The sequence below is a fragment of the Esox lucius genome, chromosome 19 (genome assembly GCF_011004845.1).
Source record: "Esox lucius isolate fEsoLuc1 chromosome 19, fEsoLuc1.pri, whole genome shotgun sequence".
NCBI classification, from domain to species: Eukaryota; Metazoa; Chordata; class Actinopteri; order Esociformes; family Esocidae; genus Esox; species Esox lucius.
The window spans coordinates 7,206,350-7,221,166 of record NC_047587.1 but is presented as its reverse complement, the minus strand read 5'-3'; the positions used below and the strand labels follow the sequence as shown (position 1 = coordinate 7,221,166).

General features: G+C 44.0%; 2 protein-coding genes across 2 annotated transcripts; both read left to right on the top strand.

Annotated features, from left to right (window-relative positions):
- Positions 1-479: 479 nt before the first annotated feature.
- On the top strand, positions 480-5,008 carry tmem168b (transmembrane protein 168b). Its single transcript, XM_010883212.5, has 5 exons — positions 480-1,910; positions 2,026-2,331; positions 2,575-2,717; positions 2,931-3,205; positions 3,292-5,008. Exons 1-5 carry the CDS (start codon positions 1,095-1,097, stop codon positions 3,834-3,836), a joined length of 2,085 nt encoding a protein of 694 aa, XP_010881514.2. The 5' UTR covers positions 480-1,094; the 3' UTR covers positions 3,837-5,008.
- An 824-nt stretch (positions 5,009-5,832) lies between these two features.
- LOC109616919 (kinesin-like protein klp-3) lies at positions 5,833-14,815 on the top strand. The gene is made up of 12 exons (XM_020056695.2): positions 5,833-6,006; positions 6,932-7,048; positions 7,580-7,693; positions 9,278-9,441; positions 9,803-10,018; positions 11,747-12,164; positions 12,344-12,486; positions 13,224-13,284; positions 13,380-13,588; positions 13,916-14,102; positions 14,411-14,506; positions 14,650-14,815. The coding sequence occupies exons 1-12, from the start codon at positions 5,833-5,835 to the stop codon at positions 14,797-14,799; spliced, it is 2,049 nt and encodes a 682-aa protein (XP_019912254.2). The 3' UTR covers positions 14,800-14,815.
- The last annotated feature ends 2 nt before the right edge of the window (positions 14,816-14,817 follow it).

Genomic DNA, 14,817 nt, shown 5'->3' with positions numbered 1-14,817 from the left:
ATGGATTTCATCAATGTTATTGAATATGTGTTACATTTTTAAACGGTATCAACTGTATTCGGTCCAAGTCTATAAAAAAGGAATGCCTAGTATAGGTAATTAGTCAGGTTATTAATCCAAAAAAATCTGGACTGAACACACCTTCCACCAAACATTAATTTCCCCCACTTCTATGGATTAGATAAAATATTTAGGCCTTTTTTTATCAACAAAATATAATTGACACTAGTAAACAACACGCCTCTCTCTGCAACACTGCTCTTTCCCTTCCCGGATTGGTTCTTTACCCTCTGTGACGCAATGTTTTAAATTGATTTATTGGCATGATAATTGTATTTAATTAATGAATAGAGAAGTATATGACTTAATATTGGGGATTTACAAAAACGGCTCATTTTCAGTCTCTTAACATGTAAATCCGGAGTCACCAACATATCTGTACCTTTGACCTGAGGCATACGCTTTCATTCTCGTTGCTGCTATGTTTGTCCTATTACTTTGCCGTAGTGACGTTTTGGATTGATGGAGTTGGTCATCTGACCTCTTTTTGCTCTGGCCGTAAAGTTTTAAAAGTAAATAACTACTTTGTCTGAATCTTGTTAAAGCAAAATCGATATTTTTCTTTCGCTATCTAGGTTTGCGGTATACTTCTTAAATCACGAAAGCTCTAGATCAGCCGTAAACCGGTCACGTAGTGGAGCTTAAAATATAATTATACTGCATTACTGCGTCTGCTAACAGACTTGATGGTTAAACGGTAGCTGAGTTACCGGCAAATCGTGTAGTCTCTAGTTAGCTAGTTGGCAAGTTAATCGTGTAACTGGCTAACTGTTAAACTAGTAACAAGTAGTTAGCTAGTAGCTAACGCTAACTAGTTTTGGCGAACTTTACTTATTGCCTAAGTAGAATCTGTCTGCTGTTCTATTAGTCCAGGCTAGCTAGGGAGTGATATGTCTTTGCCATATTACGAGCACCTTAAATCTAATAGTACGTAGCGTAGCTAGGCTACGTTATGTTTATGGAAAGGGTTTAATTGCCTTTATGAACTCTGAAAATCAGCAGCAGCAAGCAGGTAGCTACTCCGACACATCAATATGTGCCGCATACGGTACTGTATCAGTCACTGCCTGCATGCAGCTATGGCCCGAGTGGAGGTCGTTAACGAAGAGATCAACATGTGGTCTTCTGTCAGATGTCTGGGTTACCTGGCTGGTCTGAACCTGTTAGTGGCTCTCTGTCTGGGGCTCTATGTTCGATGGGAGAAGTATGGAGATCCTGTGATCCTCATCATCTCGGTTCTGGCCCTGTTCGTCCTTGGAATAGCAAGCATACTTTATTACTACTTCAGCATGAAAACAGTTGGCTTGAGCCTCCACCTGTGTTATGGCTTCTTGCTCTGGCAACTGTGCTTCCTCAACAGTCCTGCTTTGGAGAATGACGTCAAGGAGAAAGCTACCAATTACCTACTACTGGCCAGTGTTGTCATGAGGACACTGTGGGCTCTGCTGGAGAGGATGTGTGGCTGTGCCAGGTACCGCCCTGCCTGCCTCACCTCTGCAGAAACCCTGGAGCTGGCAGGCTTTGCCTTTGCGAGTACCATCTTCCAAGCATCCATGAGTGTGGTATTGCTGGTTGTGGCGCTGGCTATATTAATAGTGGCCCTGCGCATGAAGGCTGTCCTGGCCCTGCTCAACCTGGTCTGCTTTTCTGTCATCTCTGTGGTGTTCTTCAAAGCATTGGGCCTGACCACCAGCCCCTTTGCGCTGGCTTGTTTCTTCAGCCAGCTCATCTGCGACCCTCTTCTGGACATGTACTTCAGTGGGCTGTCGGTGACTGAGCGCTGGCGGCCCTACCTGGACTGGAGAGGCCTGTGGCGCAGGCTGGCCCTATTGCCTCTGCTACTGGTGGAGGTGAATCAACTATTATAATAGACACATTTGAAATGCGCCACATAAGCAGTGGCCGCGTGGGTACAACCAAACAACAACCAATAAGACTTGTTTCAATTGTGCTCCTTGTTCTCAGGTGGCCTTCTTGGTCTGGGCAGCCCTGAAGCTGCTGCACCAGGACCAGTGGTATCTGATGGTCCCAGGCTTTGTGCTCTGTGGGTTGTTTTGGGTCATCTGTCACGTGGTCTTCATCATCACTCTGTGGGCCTTCCAAACTAAGCTGAGTGACTGCCAGAGGGTGTGTCTGGCCCACGGGGCCACAACCAGCAGCCTGGACAAGGTCATGGCGTCTAAAGGGGTCAGACACTTCTGTCTTATCTCTAAAAGCCTGGCACTCTTCAGTCTGGTTTCCACCATCATCCTGGCCGCTTTGTCATGGCAGGTGGGTCTGCAGTCAGTGACGTATACCTGTTTTTCAGTCAATACCAGCTGTTCTATAACTTGGTAAGATCTTATAATGGCCTAGACGTTATGTTTGTGTTGACAAGCACTGGTAACTTTCATGTACAAAATACAGAAGTTTATCAGACATTTGCCAGTTTCTTTAGAGGTGACATCTCAACTTTGTGTGTGTGTGTCTATGTCTGTCTCTCTGTGTGTGTGTGTGTGTGTGTGTGTGAGACAGTCCTCCTGCAGTAACTTCCTTAGCTTATTCCTGATGGTCCTGACTCTGGAGTCTCTGTTCCATGGCCTGTTCCATGAGCTGGGTAACTGCCTGGGTGGGACATGTGTGGGGTATGCAGTGGTCATCCCCACCAACTACTGCAGGTAGGAATGTATAGATAATGGAGACCAAAGTGTATACAGTACTAGCTATGGTATATTTACTGTATGCTTGAGGTGTGCTGAACTCATCCACTGTACACGGAACATATTCCATATACCCGGTGCAGTGACTGTTTCGTTGATGTACCCAGCAGAGCGCTGTTGTTCGCTAACGCTCTCCCGATCTCCTTGTCAAACCTCCCACTCCTTGTGTAGTCCCGGCGGGCAGCCCACCTTGTTACCTCCGGACCAGGTCGACCTGCTGAACGCGCGCTCCACGGGCATGTTGAACGGCATACAGCGCTTCTTCTCCCACCACATGATCGAGACGTTCGGCTGCGACTACTCTACCAGCGGGGTGACTCTGGAGTCCCTGCAGCTGAAGCTCAAGGCCTTCATGGAGCTCTGCACGGCCGACGGGCCTCGCCACGACACATATGTGGTGTTCTACAGCGGGCATACCCATCGTAGCGGGGAGTGGGCCCTGGCAGGTAGGAATCCCTGGAGCTCAGTTGCTACAGCCACATTTCAGACGGCGTCTGTCTAACCGCGTGTTGTGCTGTGGTTGTCTTATCAGGGGGGGACACCCTCCATCTGGACAAGATCCTGGAGTGGTGGAGGGAGAAGAACGACTACTACTGCTCACGCCTCATCCTGGTTCTGGACACGGAGAACTCCCTGCCCTGGGTGAAGGAGGTGAGGAAGGTGGAGGGTCAGTTTGTGGCGGTGCAGGGGGCCCAGTTAGGCCGCGCAACCGATGTGGAACTCCAGGACGCCCCCCGGCTAGGGGACTTTACCTCGCAGTGGGTGGAGTATAACTGCAACCCAAACAGCGCAACCCAGTGGTCGGAGAGGGGAAGGACGGTCACGGCTGCCTATGGCGTATCCAGGCACTGGAGTGACTACATGCTGCACCTACCCACCGGAACAGATGTCACAAAACACTGGAGGGCGTACTTCCCCAGGATGACCCAGTGGGTCCAGTTAGCGCTCTGGTGCAGCGGGCTGAATCTATTCTGGCTCTGCAGCTCTTGCCTACGGTGCCTCAAGAGAGTCAAACTTAACTGGTTTCCCCCAGCCATACTCGATACTGGCCATGGTTTCAAACTTGTCAGGTCTTAGCACCTAGGAATGATATGGACGAAAGCCTCTTAATTTTTGACATTTTTTTCATAGTTTGGAAATTTTTTCTAAATATATTTTTTTTTTTTGTAGGTGATAGGTTGATTTAATGGTTGTGATATTTATCTGAATTTTTTGGCAGCTTCTGATTGTGAAAACTTGCTGACTGACCAGAACGTTACAGATAGTGTATGTGTAAACTGTTTTGCTTATAAGTGCTAAAGTTCAAAGTTACTGACTTTAATTTACTGCAATTTTGATGTGATACAGAATGTTTATATTGAAGTCTCGGTGGTTGGATAGTCAGTCATTCTATGCATTGGTGGTGGTTATTTCATTTGATTGACTGTGTTTTATCTTTTGTTTGGTTCATTTAGGTGGTGGTTCTGTTCTCTGAACTGAAAATTCTAATATTCCACCTTTTTTTGGAGGTTCCTCAAATTCAATCTGAGTGTCATAAGAATATATACCCAGTGCTGGAGCTTTCTCCAAAAATGTGGCCTTACTACTGTTTTCTGAAGTCGTTTCATATTGCCACCCTCCCAGATTGAATTGCCATCACCAGATATTGCAGTGGTCACACTGATTGCACCGTTCAGACATTTAAATTGTGCCTGTTGATTTTGACCAATACTTAATGCATACCTCCAACTCCTTAACTCTGATCATATATTGTGCAAAAGGCATTTGTCCTGTTCCAATATGCATGAAGCTCAGGTCACTCCAATATTCCACTAACCATTTAGTTTATTTTTCCCAGTGTGTAATGTGTGGATTTTGTATTTGTATCCAATTGTTTCCAAACTGCAAACAACAATACCTATTTGCTATTCAACATGAAATGCACTATTTTATGTCCAAGAGTTGGTGTCACTGCTGTCCCACTGCCACTAATATATCTTCAGTATAATACTTTCTACTGCTTTTGTGACTATCATAATTACTGCAGGGAGTCAATTGGTTGTTATTGTACATAAACAGATTGCACTACCTGGAGGAATTGAGTGAAGAACATATAGACCAAGATAACATGTGATCTTGTATTTAATATACGGTTTTGTCTCATACAGTTATTCAGATATGCAAGCTTGGCGTAATCTACAGTACGTAAATGGCAATATTGTAATGCTAAGCATTTTAAGTCTCAACTATGCAATAAAATTTTGATTTCAGTGTTTGTAATGATGTTGGTTGATACAGACAAATTACAGTACACGGTTTCAGTGGACAAACTGTGCCCTCTGCTGGTATTCCATTAACTAGTATACATCATTCCGCTTAGCTTTTAAATGTCTGTGAAGTATTTTCTTTACATGTGATGAATGGATATGTTATATCAATGCAATGATGCACATTTCTTCAAGCTTTCAGAGGTAATTCCCTATGACAAGATTTTTCACGTTTTAAGCAAACTGATGAACTTGCTACTAAACTTTAACCTTACACCAGTGTTTCTCATCCCTCATCCAGGGTTTTCAGTTCTACTCCTGGGGAACCACAGATGTTCACAGTTTTGTTCTAGCCCATCATTATGCCCGATTCTTAAAGGGATAGTTTGGGATTTTGGCAATAAGTCTCTTTCTACTTCCACAGGGTTAGCTAAACTCTTGGATACCGTTTCTGTTCCTGGAGTATGGTGGAAACTGCAGTATCAAGTTTGCAAAATTGCCAACTCGCATGAACACATAACCTGAAAGATATTGGGATAACAGTTAGCATACCAACTGTTCCTCCAGACTTCTCGTCATTGCGCTAGTTAGCATTGGCTCACCAAACTACCACTATGTTTCTTAATGCTGGATGCAAATTCAAAAGTTGACTTTTTGTAGGTATATGTAAAGGCCCTTCCTGCTAAAATCCCAAACTAGCCCTTTAAAGATGTTTACCCCCCCCCCCCCCCAAAAGAAAAACATAGTTCTTGGGTTACAGTGCCACCTGTACGACACCTGCTCTGGTGTAGCTGATTGTATGCTACACCAGAGCAGGTGGTGTCATCATGGGCAGTGGGGCTTCAATGAGGGAAGTGAAAAATGGTGATAATCTGCTAGGGCAAGCTGAGAGAGACTCAGGGGACGTTTCAGTGAATGCTGCTGATGGAAGGTATGGTTCGCGCCTGCGCCCTTTCACCTCTCCTGGAACTGCATCTAGTCAGTCAGCCGCTAAATGTGTGGTAAGTGCTCTGGTTTTTATTATAGAACTATTCAGGAAAAGAATAGCCTGTATCATTATTAGAAATGTTGTCCGACGCACTGGAGGCAAAATGCATTGTTTACCAGCAGGCAGCTCAAACTGCAACTTACGAAGACATTTCTTGGTAACTTCTATTCTATGCAGGAGGCACAAGAAAAGGAGGTCCCTTTGGCTTTTGAAAGTTTTTTTCACAACAATGGAACTCTTTACAACTGCTTCAGCGAACATGGAAAGAGGGTATATTTTGATGAGTCAAAAGTAAGCAGAATGTACTCAAGCTCTGTTTATACATGCTTAAACATGTGTCCTTAGCTCTGATCATTTATCAATTATACAATTTTGGGAACAATATGAATGCACAAAATATCAGGACAACAGACACTTGTTAGAACCATGCTTAATCACAGCACAACCATACAGCCATTTCATATTTTAAATATAGGTTATGTTTCTTTGTGCAATACTTGTATGTTGATTTGCTTTGTAATGTCCTATTGCTGGTTTTGCCCCCAGCAAGGACAGCTGCTTTTGGCATTATCTAATTAAAAGGTTGAATGGTGAACCTGATAAATGGCAAATCCTAATAGGAGTCCTTTGTCCTGTATCTGGAAAAAATTTCTACTGAATGGAGAATCTCTGAAAAGTGCTTCTAGTACAGGATTAACACTGTGTCTGCAAACCAGATCTTTGATACAAAATAACCTACTGACCTCCATCTTATAACCAACTTGTTTTTACTCATTAAAGGGTCTGCAACCTTTTCCAAAAGAGTGGGAAGGTCTGGGAAGATTCAATGCTGCTACAGATGAGGTAATGAACTACAAACTTTGTCAAAATCCAGAATCACCTTTTTATTTACTGTATATGGGTGGAAAATCTAGGCGTGATTGTGCTGCTGTGTGCAGGTGATGGACAACAGCAGTCAACAGGAGGTGACTAGTGAGCAAGCTGTCACAGAGGACGACTGGGCCAGTGGAATTTACATCCAGGGCAAAGGCACAGTCATGACCAATATGTTTGAGGTGACGAGACATGAAATGACTTACTGTATTCCCTTTAAGCTTCTAGTGGGGAAAATGTCTACAGTTTGAGACCCTGGGACTACAAGGATGCATCTGACATCTTGGTCAAAATGAGTTAGTCACATAAAGCTGATCTTTAGGTGGTCCCTAACATGTCACATCAGATCTTTTGTGTCATTTTACAATGGAAAAAAAAATCTAATAATCTACACAAAATTGTGCATTCCGGGGACTTTGGAAAAACTCCCATTTTGGGCTGAATGTGTAATATGTTGTTTATACTATGTGCATAATCTGTGAGTAGAATCACTACAATAACTCAGTTAGCTGTGAATTTCCTGGTTTAAAAGTGAGTGGTTTTGATAGGGCCTATTTCAAGGAAATACAGCAGCACAATGATACTAGCAATCAGATTTTGAGGTCCCTTTTTTCCGTGACAGCACAGGTTTTTTTAAAAAATTTTTATCAAGTTCTTTGTAAATTGCTGAAATTGTAAAAGTTAGTAGTGTGGTGTGTTGATTGTTCACCCAGGAAAAGGCAAAAGTCTGCAAATACCTTGACGCTGAATCTGGCCTGTGGGTCCTACTACCGCTACAGTGGGAGATGAACATTGACTTTGTAAGCGAGAGGATCAAACAAGTGATGGTAAATCCCCGTCTGATGTCCATAGGTTGATGTCCATGGGCCGCATCTCTGCACCCTATAATCTGACCTCATCCCCTTAAAACAGATTATTTAAGACAACATATAACTGACAAATGTTACGTTTTTTTTGGAAAAATCCAAGCCCGTTTTGAATTTGATGCCTTTCAAAAAGTGGGGGACAGGGGCATATTTACCACTGTGTTGCATCGCCTGTTCTTTTAACAATACTCTGTGTTTGGGAACTGAGGAGATTGTTGTAGTTTTGAAAGTGAAATGTATTCCCATTCTTGCTTAGTAGGGGATTTCAGCTGCTCAAAAGTTCAGGGCATCCTTTGTCGTATTTTTCGTTTCATAATGTGCCAAATGTTTTCAATGGGTTACAGGTCTGGACTGCAGGCAGACCTGTAACCCTGTAACTGCAGACTCTTACTACGGAGCCATGCTGTTGTAATACATGCAGAATGTGGTTTGGCATTGTCTTGCTGAAATAAGGAAGGCCTTCCCTGAAAAATATGTAATCTGGATGGCAGCAGCATATGTTGCTCCAAAACCTGCATATATTGTTCAGCATTAATATGAAAATACAGATATGAAAATCACCCATGCCATGTGCACTGATGCACCCCCATACCATCACGGATGCTGGCTTTTGAACTGTGCGCTGATAACAGGATGGATGGTCCCTCTCCTCTTTATCCCGGAAGACTTGGTGTCCATTATTCCCGAAAATAATTTCAAATCTTGATTAGTCAGACCACAGGACAGTTTTCCACTTCGCTTCAGTCCATCTTAAATGAGCTCAGGCCCAGAGAAGGCGGCAGTGTTTCTGGATCTTCTTTATATGTGGTTTCTTCTTTGCATGGTAGAGTTTTAACTTGCATTGGCTGCAGCCATGTATTGTGTTCACAGCCAATGGTTTTCAGAAGTGTTCCTGAGCCCATGCAGTGATTTCCACTACAGAATCATGTCTGTTTTTAATTAAGCAAACGTGTCACTGAGGGCCCGAAGATCACAGTCATTCAATATTGGTTTTTGGCCTTATCCCCAAACTCTTTGCAATTTTACATTTAGAAACGTTATTCTTAAATTGTTGCACTATTTGCTTGCGCAGTCTTTCACAGAGTGGTGAACCCCTCCCCATCTTTCCTTCTAAAAGACTGCTCCTCTCAGGGATGCTCTTTTTATACCCAGTCATGTAACTGACCTGTTGCCAATTAACCTAATTAGTTGTGAGATGTTCCAGCAGATTTTTTTTTGCATTACACAACTTCTCCAGTCTCAAGTTGTCCATATCCAAGCTTTTTTGAAACGTGTAGCTGGCATCAAATTCAAAGTGGTCAAATATTTTTAAAGAAACAATAAAATATCTGAGTTTCAAATTGTCATATGTTGTCTTGGTACTATTTTCTATTGAATACAGGGTTTAAATGATTTGCACATCATTGCATTCTGTATTTCTTTACATTTTACACAGAGCCCGACATCTTTTGTTGTAAATTATTGAATAACTTTTTTGGCCCTGTTATTTATTTCTGTACTTCCTTCTAAGAGCCACTTTAAGGTGGTGTTCTTTTGTCTTTTCAGGGTGCTCTGCCAGGCCTAGTGGATCAGAAGGAGATTACTGCAGCCCTGAGACAGTGTAACTACGACCCTGACAAGGTCATCTCTGTCTACCTCACAACCTTTGGAGATGTCCTCTTCCGGCCTTCTGCTGTGGAGCAGAACCACAGTGAGCTCAACCTCTTCAGGTAGTGTGTGAAAAAAGGCCTGATATATGTAGCAGAACTACAGAGAACTCAACTCTTTCAGTTAGTGTCTGAAATAAGGTCTGAGATGTTATTTGAGAGCTATCCAAAAGGAACACCATAATAGCTTATTTACCCCTATTTCTCAGTTTGTTACTTTAATAATATGGTTAAAAATACAGAGGGCCGGGAACAGTACACTCTTATTCCAAAAACCATGCCTAAATGCACACAATCATTTTAGTCATTTAGTAAGTGGTTACTAAATCCAACAACATACCAGTAAGCAAATAGCCTGGTAGTTGTTAGCATTGATTCCGATACTGAGAGGTTCCTGTTTCTCATCTGTGACGCCAACCTCCAGATCCCATTCGGAGAAGGACAGTGTGATTGAGGACCTAAGACAGAACCTCCAGACCGAAGAGAAGGAAGCAGAGAACCAATTCCAGAGAAACAGCAACCTCGCACACGAGGCTCTCTACCTGTCTGACATGGTCCAGCACCTCAACCAGAGAGTGGCTGAGCTGGAGGCAGAGCAGCAGGATAACCTGGAGAAGATCACAGCTCTGCTGAATCACAGGCAAGGATATTATGTTGAAGGATACATAGCCATGTTTTAAATCTCATGTTTTCTCATTTCATCTTATTTTATCTTATATATATATATACACACAGTATCTCACAAGTGAGTACACCCCCTCACAAGAGTATATCTTTTCATGTGACAACACTGAAGATATTACACTTTGCTACATTGTTGAAGTAGTGAGTGTACAGCTTGTATTACAGTGTACATTTGCTGTCCCCTCAAAATAACTCAACACACAGCCGTTAACGTCTAAACCACTGGCAACAAAAAGTGAGTACACGCCTAAGTGAAAATGTCCAAATTGGGCCCAAAGTGTCAATATTTTGTGTGGCCACCATTATTTTCCAGAACTGCCTTAACCCTCTTGGGCATGGAGTTCAGAAGAGCTTCACAGGTTGCCACTGGAGTTCTCTTCCACCCCTCCATGACGACATCACAGAGCTGGTGGATGTTAGAGACCTTGCGCTCCTCCAACTTCCGTTTGAGGATGCCCCACAGATGCTCAATAGGGTTTAGGTCTGGAGATATGGTTGGCCAGTCCATCACCTTTACCATCAGCTTCTTTAGCAAGGCAGTGGTCGTCTTGGAGGTGTGTTTGGGGTCATTATCATGTTAGAATACTGCCATGCAGCCCAGTCACCGAAGGGAGGGGATCATGCTCTGCTTCAGTATGTCACAGTACATGTTGGCATTCATGGTTCCCTCAATGAACTGTAGCTCGCCAGTGCCGGCAGCACTCAGGCAGCCCCAGACCATGACACTACCACCACCATGCTTGACTGTAGGCAAGACACACGTCTTTGTACTCCTCACCTGGTTGCCGCCACACATGCTTGACACCATCTGAACCAAACAAGTTTATCTTGGTCTCATCAGACCACAGGACATGGTTCTAGTAATCCATGTCCTTAGTCTGCTTGTCTTCAGCAAATTGTTTGCGAGCATTCTTGTGCATCATCTTTAGAAGAGGCTTCCTTCTGGGACGACAGCCATGCAGACCAATTTGATGCAGTGTGCGGCGTATGGTCTGAGCACTAACAGGCTGACCCCCCACCCCTTCAACCTCTGCAGCAATGCTGGTAGCACTCATACGTCTATTTCCCAAAGACAACCTCTGGATATGATGCTGAGCACGTGCATTCAACTTCTTTGATCGACCATGGCGAGGCCTGTTCTGAGTTGAACCTGTCCTGTTAAACTGCTGTATGGTCTTGGCCACCGTGCTGCACCTCAATTTCAGGGTCTTGGCAATCTTCTTATAGTCTAGGCCATCTTTATGTAGAGCAACAATTCTTTTTTTCAGATCCTCAGAGAGTTCTTTGCCATGAGGTGCCATGTAGAACTTCCAGTGACCAGTATGGGGGAGTGTGAGAGCGATAACACCAAATTTAACACACCTGCTCCCCATTCACACCTGAGACCATGTAACACAAACAAGTCACATGACTCCAGGGAGAGAATATGGCTAATTGGGCCCAAATAGGACATTTTCCCTTAGGGGTGTACTCACTTTGATTGCCAGCAGTTTAGACATTAATGGCTGTGCGTTGAGTTGAGGGGACAGCAAATGTACACAGTTATACAAGCTGTACACTCACTACTTTACATTGTAGCAAAGTGTTATTTCTTCAGTGTTGTCACATGAAAAGATATATGCAAATATTTACAAAAATGTGAGGGGTGTACTCTATTATTGTGCTTATTTTTCCCTGACTGCAGACCCCCGCTTTCTACACCGCCCACAAGGCCTGCCTCCACACCAACCCCCAAACCGACCATGGACCTCAGGCAGCTACACCAGGTAAGCCGTCTCACCCGGGAGCTAAGCTGTTCCAACAAGCAGCTGCGCTCTGTGGTGCATCAGACCCTGGCTGACATTCAGAACCAGGTAGAGGAGGCAGTCGGGGCGTTGGAGGAGCTGAGGTGCCTCTACAGGATGGAGGTCCTGGAGAGGAGGGCCCTGAACAACGAGCCGCTGGAGCTCCACGGGAACATCCAGGTGTTCTGCCGCTTTAGGCGGCTCTCTGGGGGACTCTCCTGCCTGGACACAGCCTCAGACCAGGAGCTGCTGGTTCACAACAAGGGAACCACAAAGAAGTTCACATTTGATAAAGTCTACCCCTCCAATACTACACAGGTAGGTCAATAAAGTCAGGCTTAGGTCTATGCTGTTCAATCTCTTGTTGGGTAATCGAATCCAGTTCGCCTGTGTATGCAAATTATGTTTTTGCACTCTGAGATTAGTGGACAAGCCTGTCCATCTGCTCTTGCTATGTGATGGTATGAGATGCTTTCTCTGTTTATCTGTTAATGCAGGAGGAGGTGTTTGAAGGGGCCCTCCCCATAATAACATCCTGTGTGGTTGGATATAAAGTCTGTATTCTGGCCTATGGTCAGACAGGCTCTGGGAAGACTTACACCATAACAGGTACCAAAGACGAACCTGGACTAAATATTAGGTAATCTTTTGATAACACTAAGCGGACAGACAAAATTATTATTTACTTGTTTAGAATTGATGTTTCTGTAGTTCACGTTCAACTGTTTCTACTAATGCAAGCAATTATTTTTTGCAAAAATTTCTCCATGTAATGTATTTTCACTCTCAGTGTAAGCTAGTAGGCTTCCCTAAATGAAGTGTCTCTAACACAGACTATGTGGAACCATACCTGTGTTAAAGATGAACAATGTCTGCATTCAAAAAGCCTCAGTTAAACAAAGATTTTAGACTTTTTATCTACCAACCAATAGTAGTTTTTGGCTAACAGAGATATTTTAAATATTTTCAAATTCAAGGTTTGTTTAATTTGAACTTTTTTAAGGAAAGTAATTCAACAACTTTAATTTGCTGATTGTTAATCAGACAACCTTGCCCAGTATGGACCCATTCATATGTAATTATAAGACGCTATCTAAATAACACCCATCAATATTTTATCAGTTGGCACTATAGGGTTCAGTCAGAATCATCAGACTCATCTTACCTCAAGAGGATCATCTTTCAAACTTTACAGGTGTGAATCAGCAAGTCAGGAAAGGAACATGATCCTTTTGAGCCCCAGTTCAGTGTCACTGCTGTTTCCCTTGTGGGACAGTGTGTGTTATGGACGTGTGTGTATGTTATGGACATGTGTGTGTTATGGACGTGTGCTTATGATGAGAGACATGCGTGTCAGATTCAAACCTCTGTTCTCAGATCCATCAGAGAGCTGCTGCGCATGTGTAAAGGAAAAGAGAACATGGCTTACAATCTCAAGGTAGGATTTCATGTCGAGTTAAGACACCAAATATGCCCAATATTATCCCAACAACTCACCAAATAAGCCCGTCACCACCGTCTCCCCGTTCTCAGATATCCATGTTGGAAATCTACAATGACAGCCTGAATGACCTCCTGTCTGTGAACCCCACCGGTCCCTTAGAGGTCCGGACCCAGGGTAAGGTCATCAGTGTGCCAGGGCTGACCCACATCGAGGTGAGGACGGAGGACGACATCCTGAACGCCATGGAAATGGTGGACAAGAACAGGAAGATTGGCTCCACCAAAATGAACAGAGAAAGGTGACTTAGGCGCCAGGCGTTCCAGTTCTGAGTTCAGTCCAGTTGTGTGTTTGAGCCCACTGTTCCAAGTTATACTTCAGTCCAGTGGTGTGTTTGAGCCCACTGTTCTGAGTTATAGTTCAGTCCAGTTGTGTGTTTGAGCCTACTGTTCTGAGTTATACTTCAGTCCAGTTGTGTGTTTGAGCCTACTGTTCTGAGTTATACTTCAGTCCAGTTGTGTGTTTGAGCCTACTGTTCTGAGTTAACTTCAGTCCAGTTGTGTGTGTGTATGAGCCCACTGTTCGGAGTCGCCCCGGTCACTCTCTGATCTCTGATCTCTCTCTCCAGCTCGCGCTCTCACCTGATGCTCACCCTGTCAGTGGAGGGGACAGACAGTGTCTCTGGACTGACATCTTGTGGCACCCTGACTGTGTGCGACCTGGCCGGTCCTAAGCACATCTCCAAGACAGAGGCCAAAGGACAAAGTCTGGTGGAGGCAGCAGCCATCAACAGGTCCCTGACATCCTTGAGACAGGTGACAGACCAAGTCAAATTCTCAATGCATTACATGAGTTATTCAGCAAACCCTCTTATCTGGAGTGATTTGCTCAAGGGCATAACAATAGCTGTTTAACCTTGTCGGCCTCAGGATTCAAGCCAGTTACCTTTCCGTTACTGGCCCAACGCTAACAACTAGACAATCTGCCATCCCATTTATTTCCAATCCATTCCCCATTGGGGGGGGGGGGGCAGACCTGGTAGCCATAAGTGTTTTAAATTTTAGCTTTATTACAGAACAAGATTTTATTTATTTACACAATTTATTTTTTTTCCCCTATTTAGGTTTTTACTGCCCTGAAAAGTAACGCCCCCCACGTGCCCTTTAGAAACTCTAAACTAACACACCTCCTTCAGCCGTACCTCAGCGGAGACGCCCAGGTAATGTTTCACCTCTCTAAAATACAGAAACATAGCACGTTAGACGTTCTTAACTATGAATGTTCAAATGTTAATTCTACTGACTGAACGCTTGACTTGTCCCCGTTGTGCCGCTCCCAGCTGTGCCTCTCTGTCTGTTTCAGTGCTGTGTGTTTGTGAATGTGAGTCCTGATGTGAACCATGTGGTAGACACCCTGAACACGCTGCAGTTTGGATACAACCTAAGACAGATAGCCCTGGGAAAGATCACGCAACACATCAATCCCGCTAAGAACACCAAGGCTGACAAATAAGCACGAGACGACAAATCG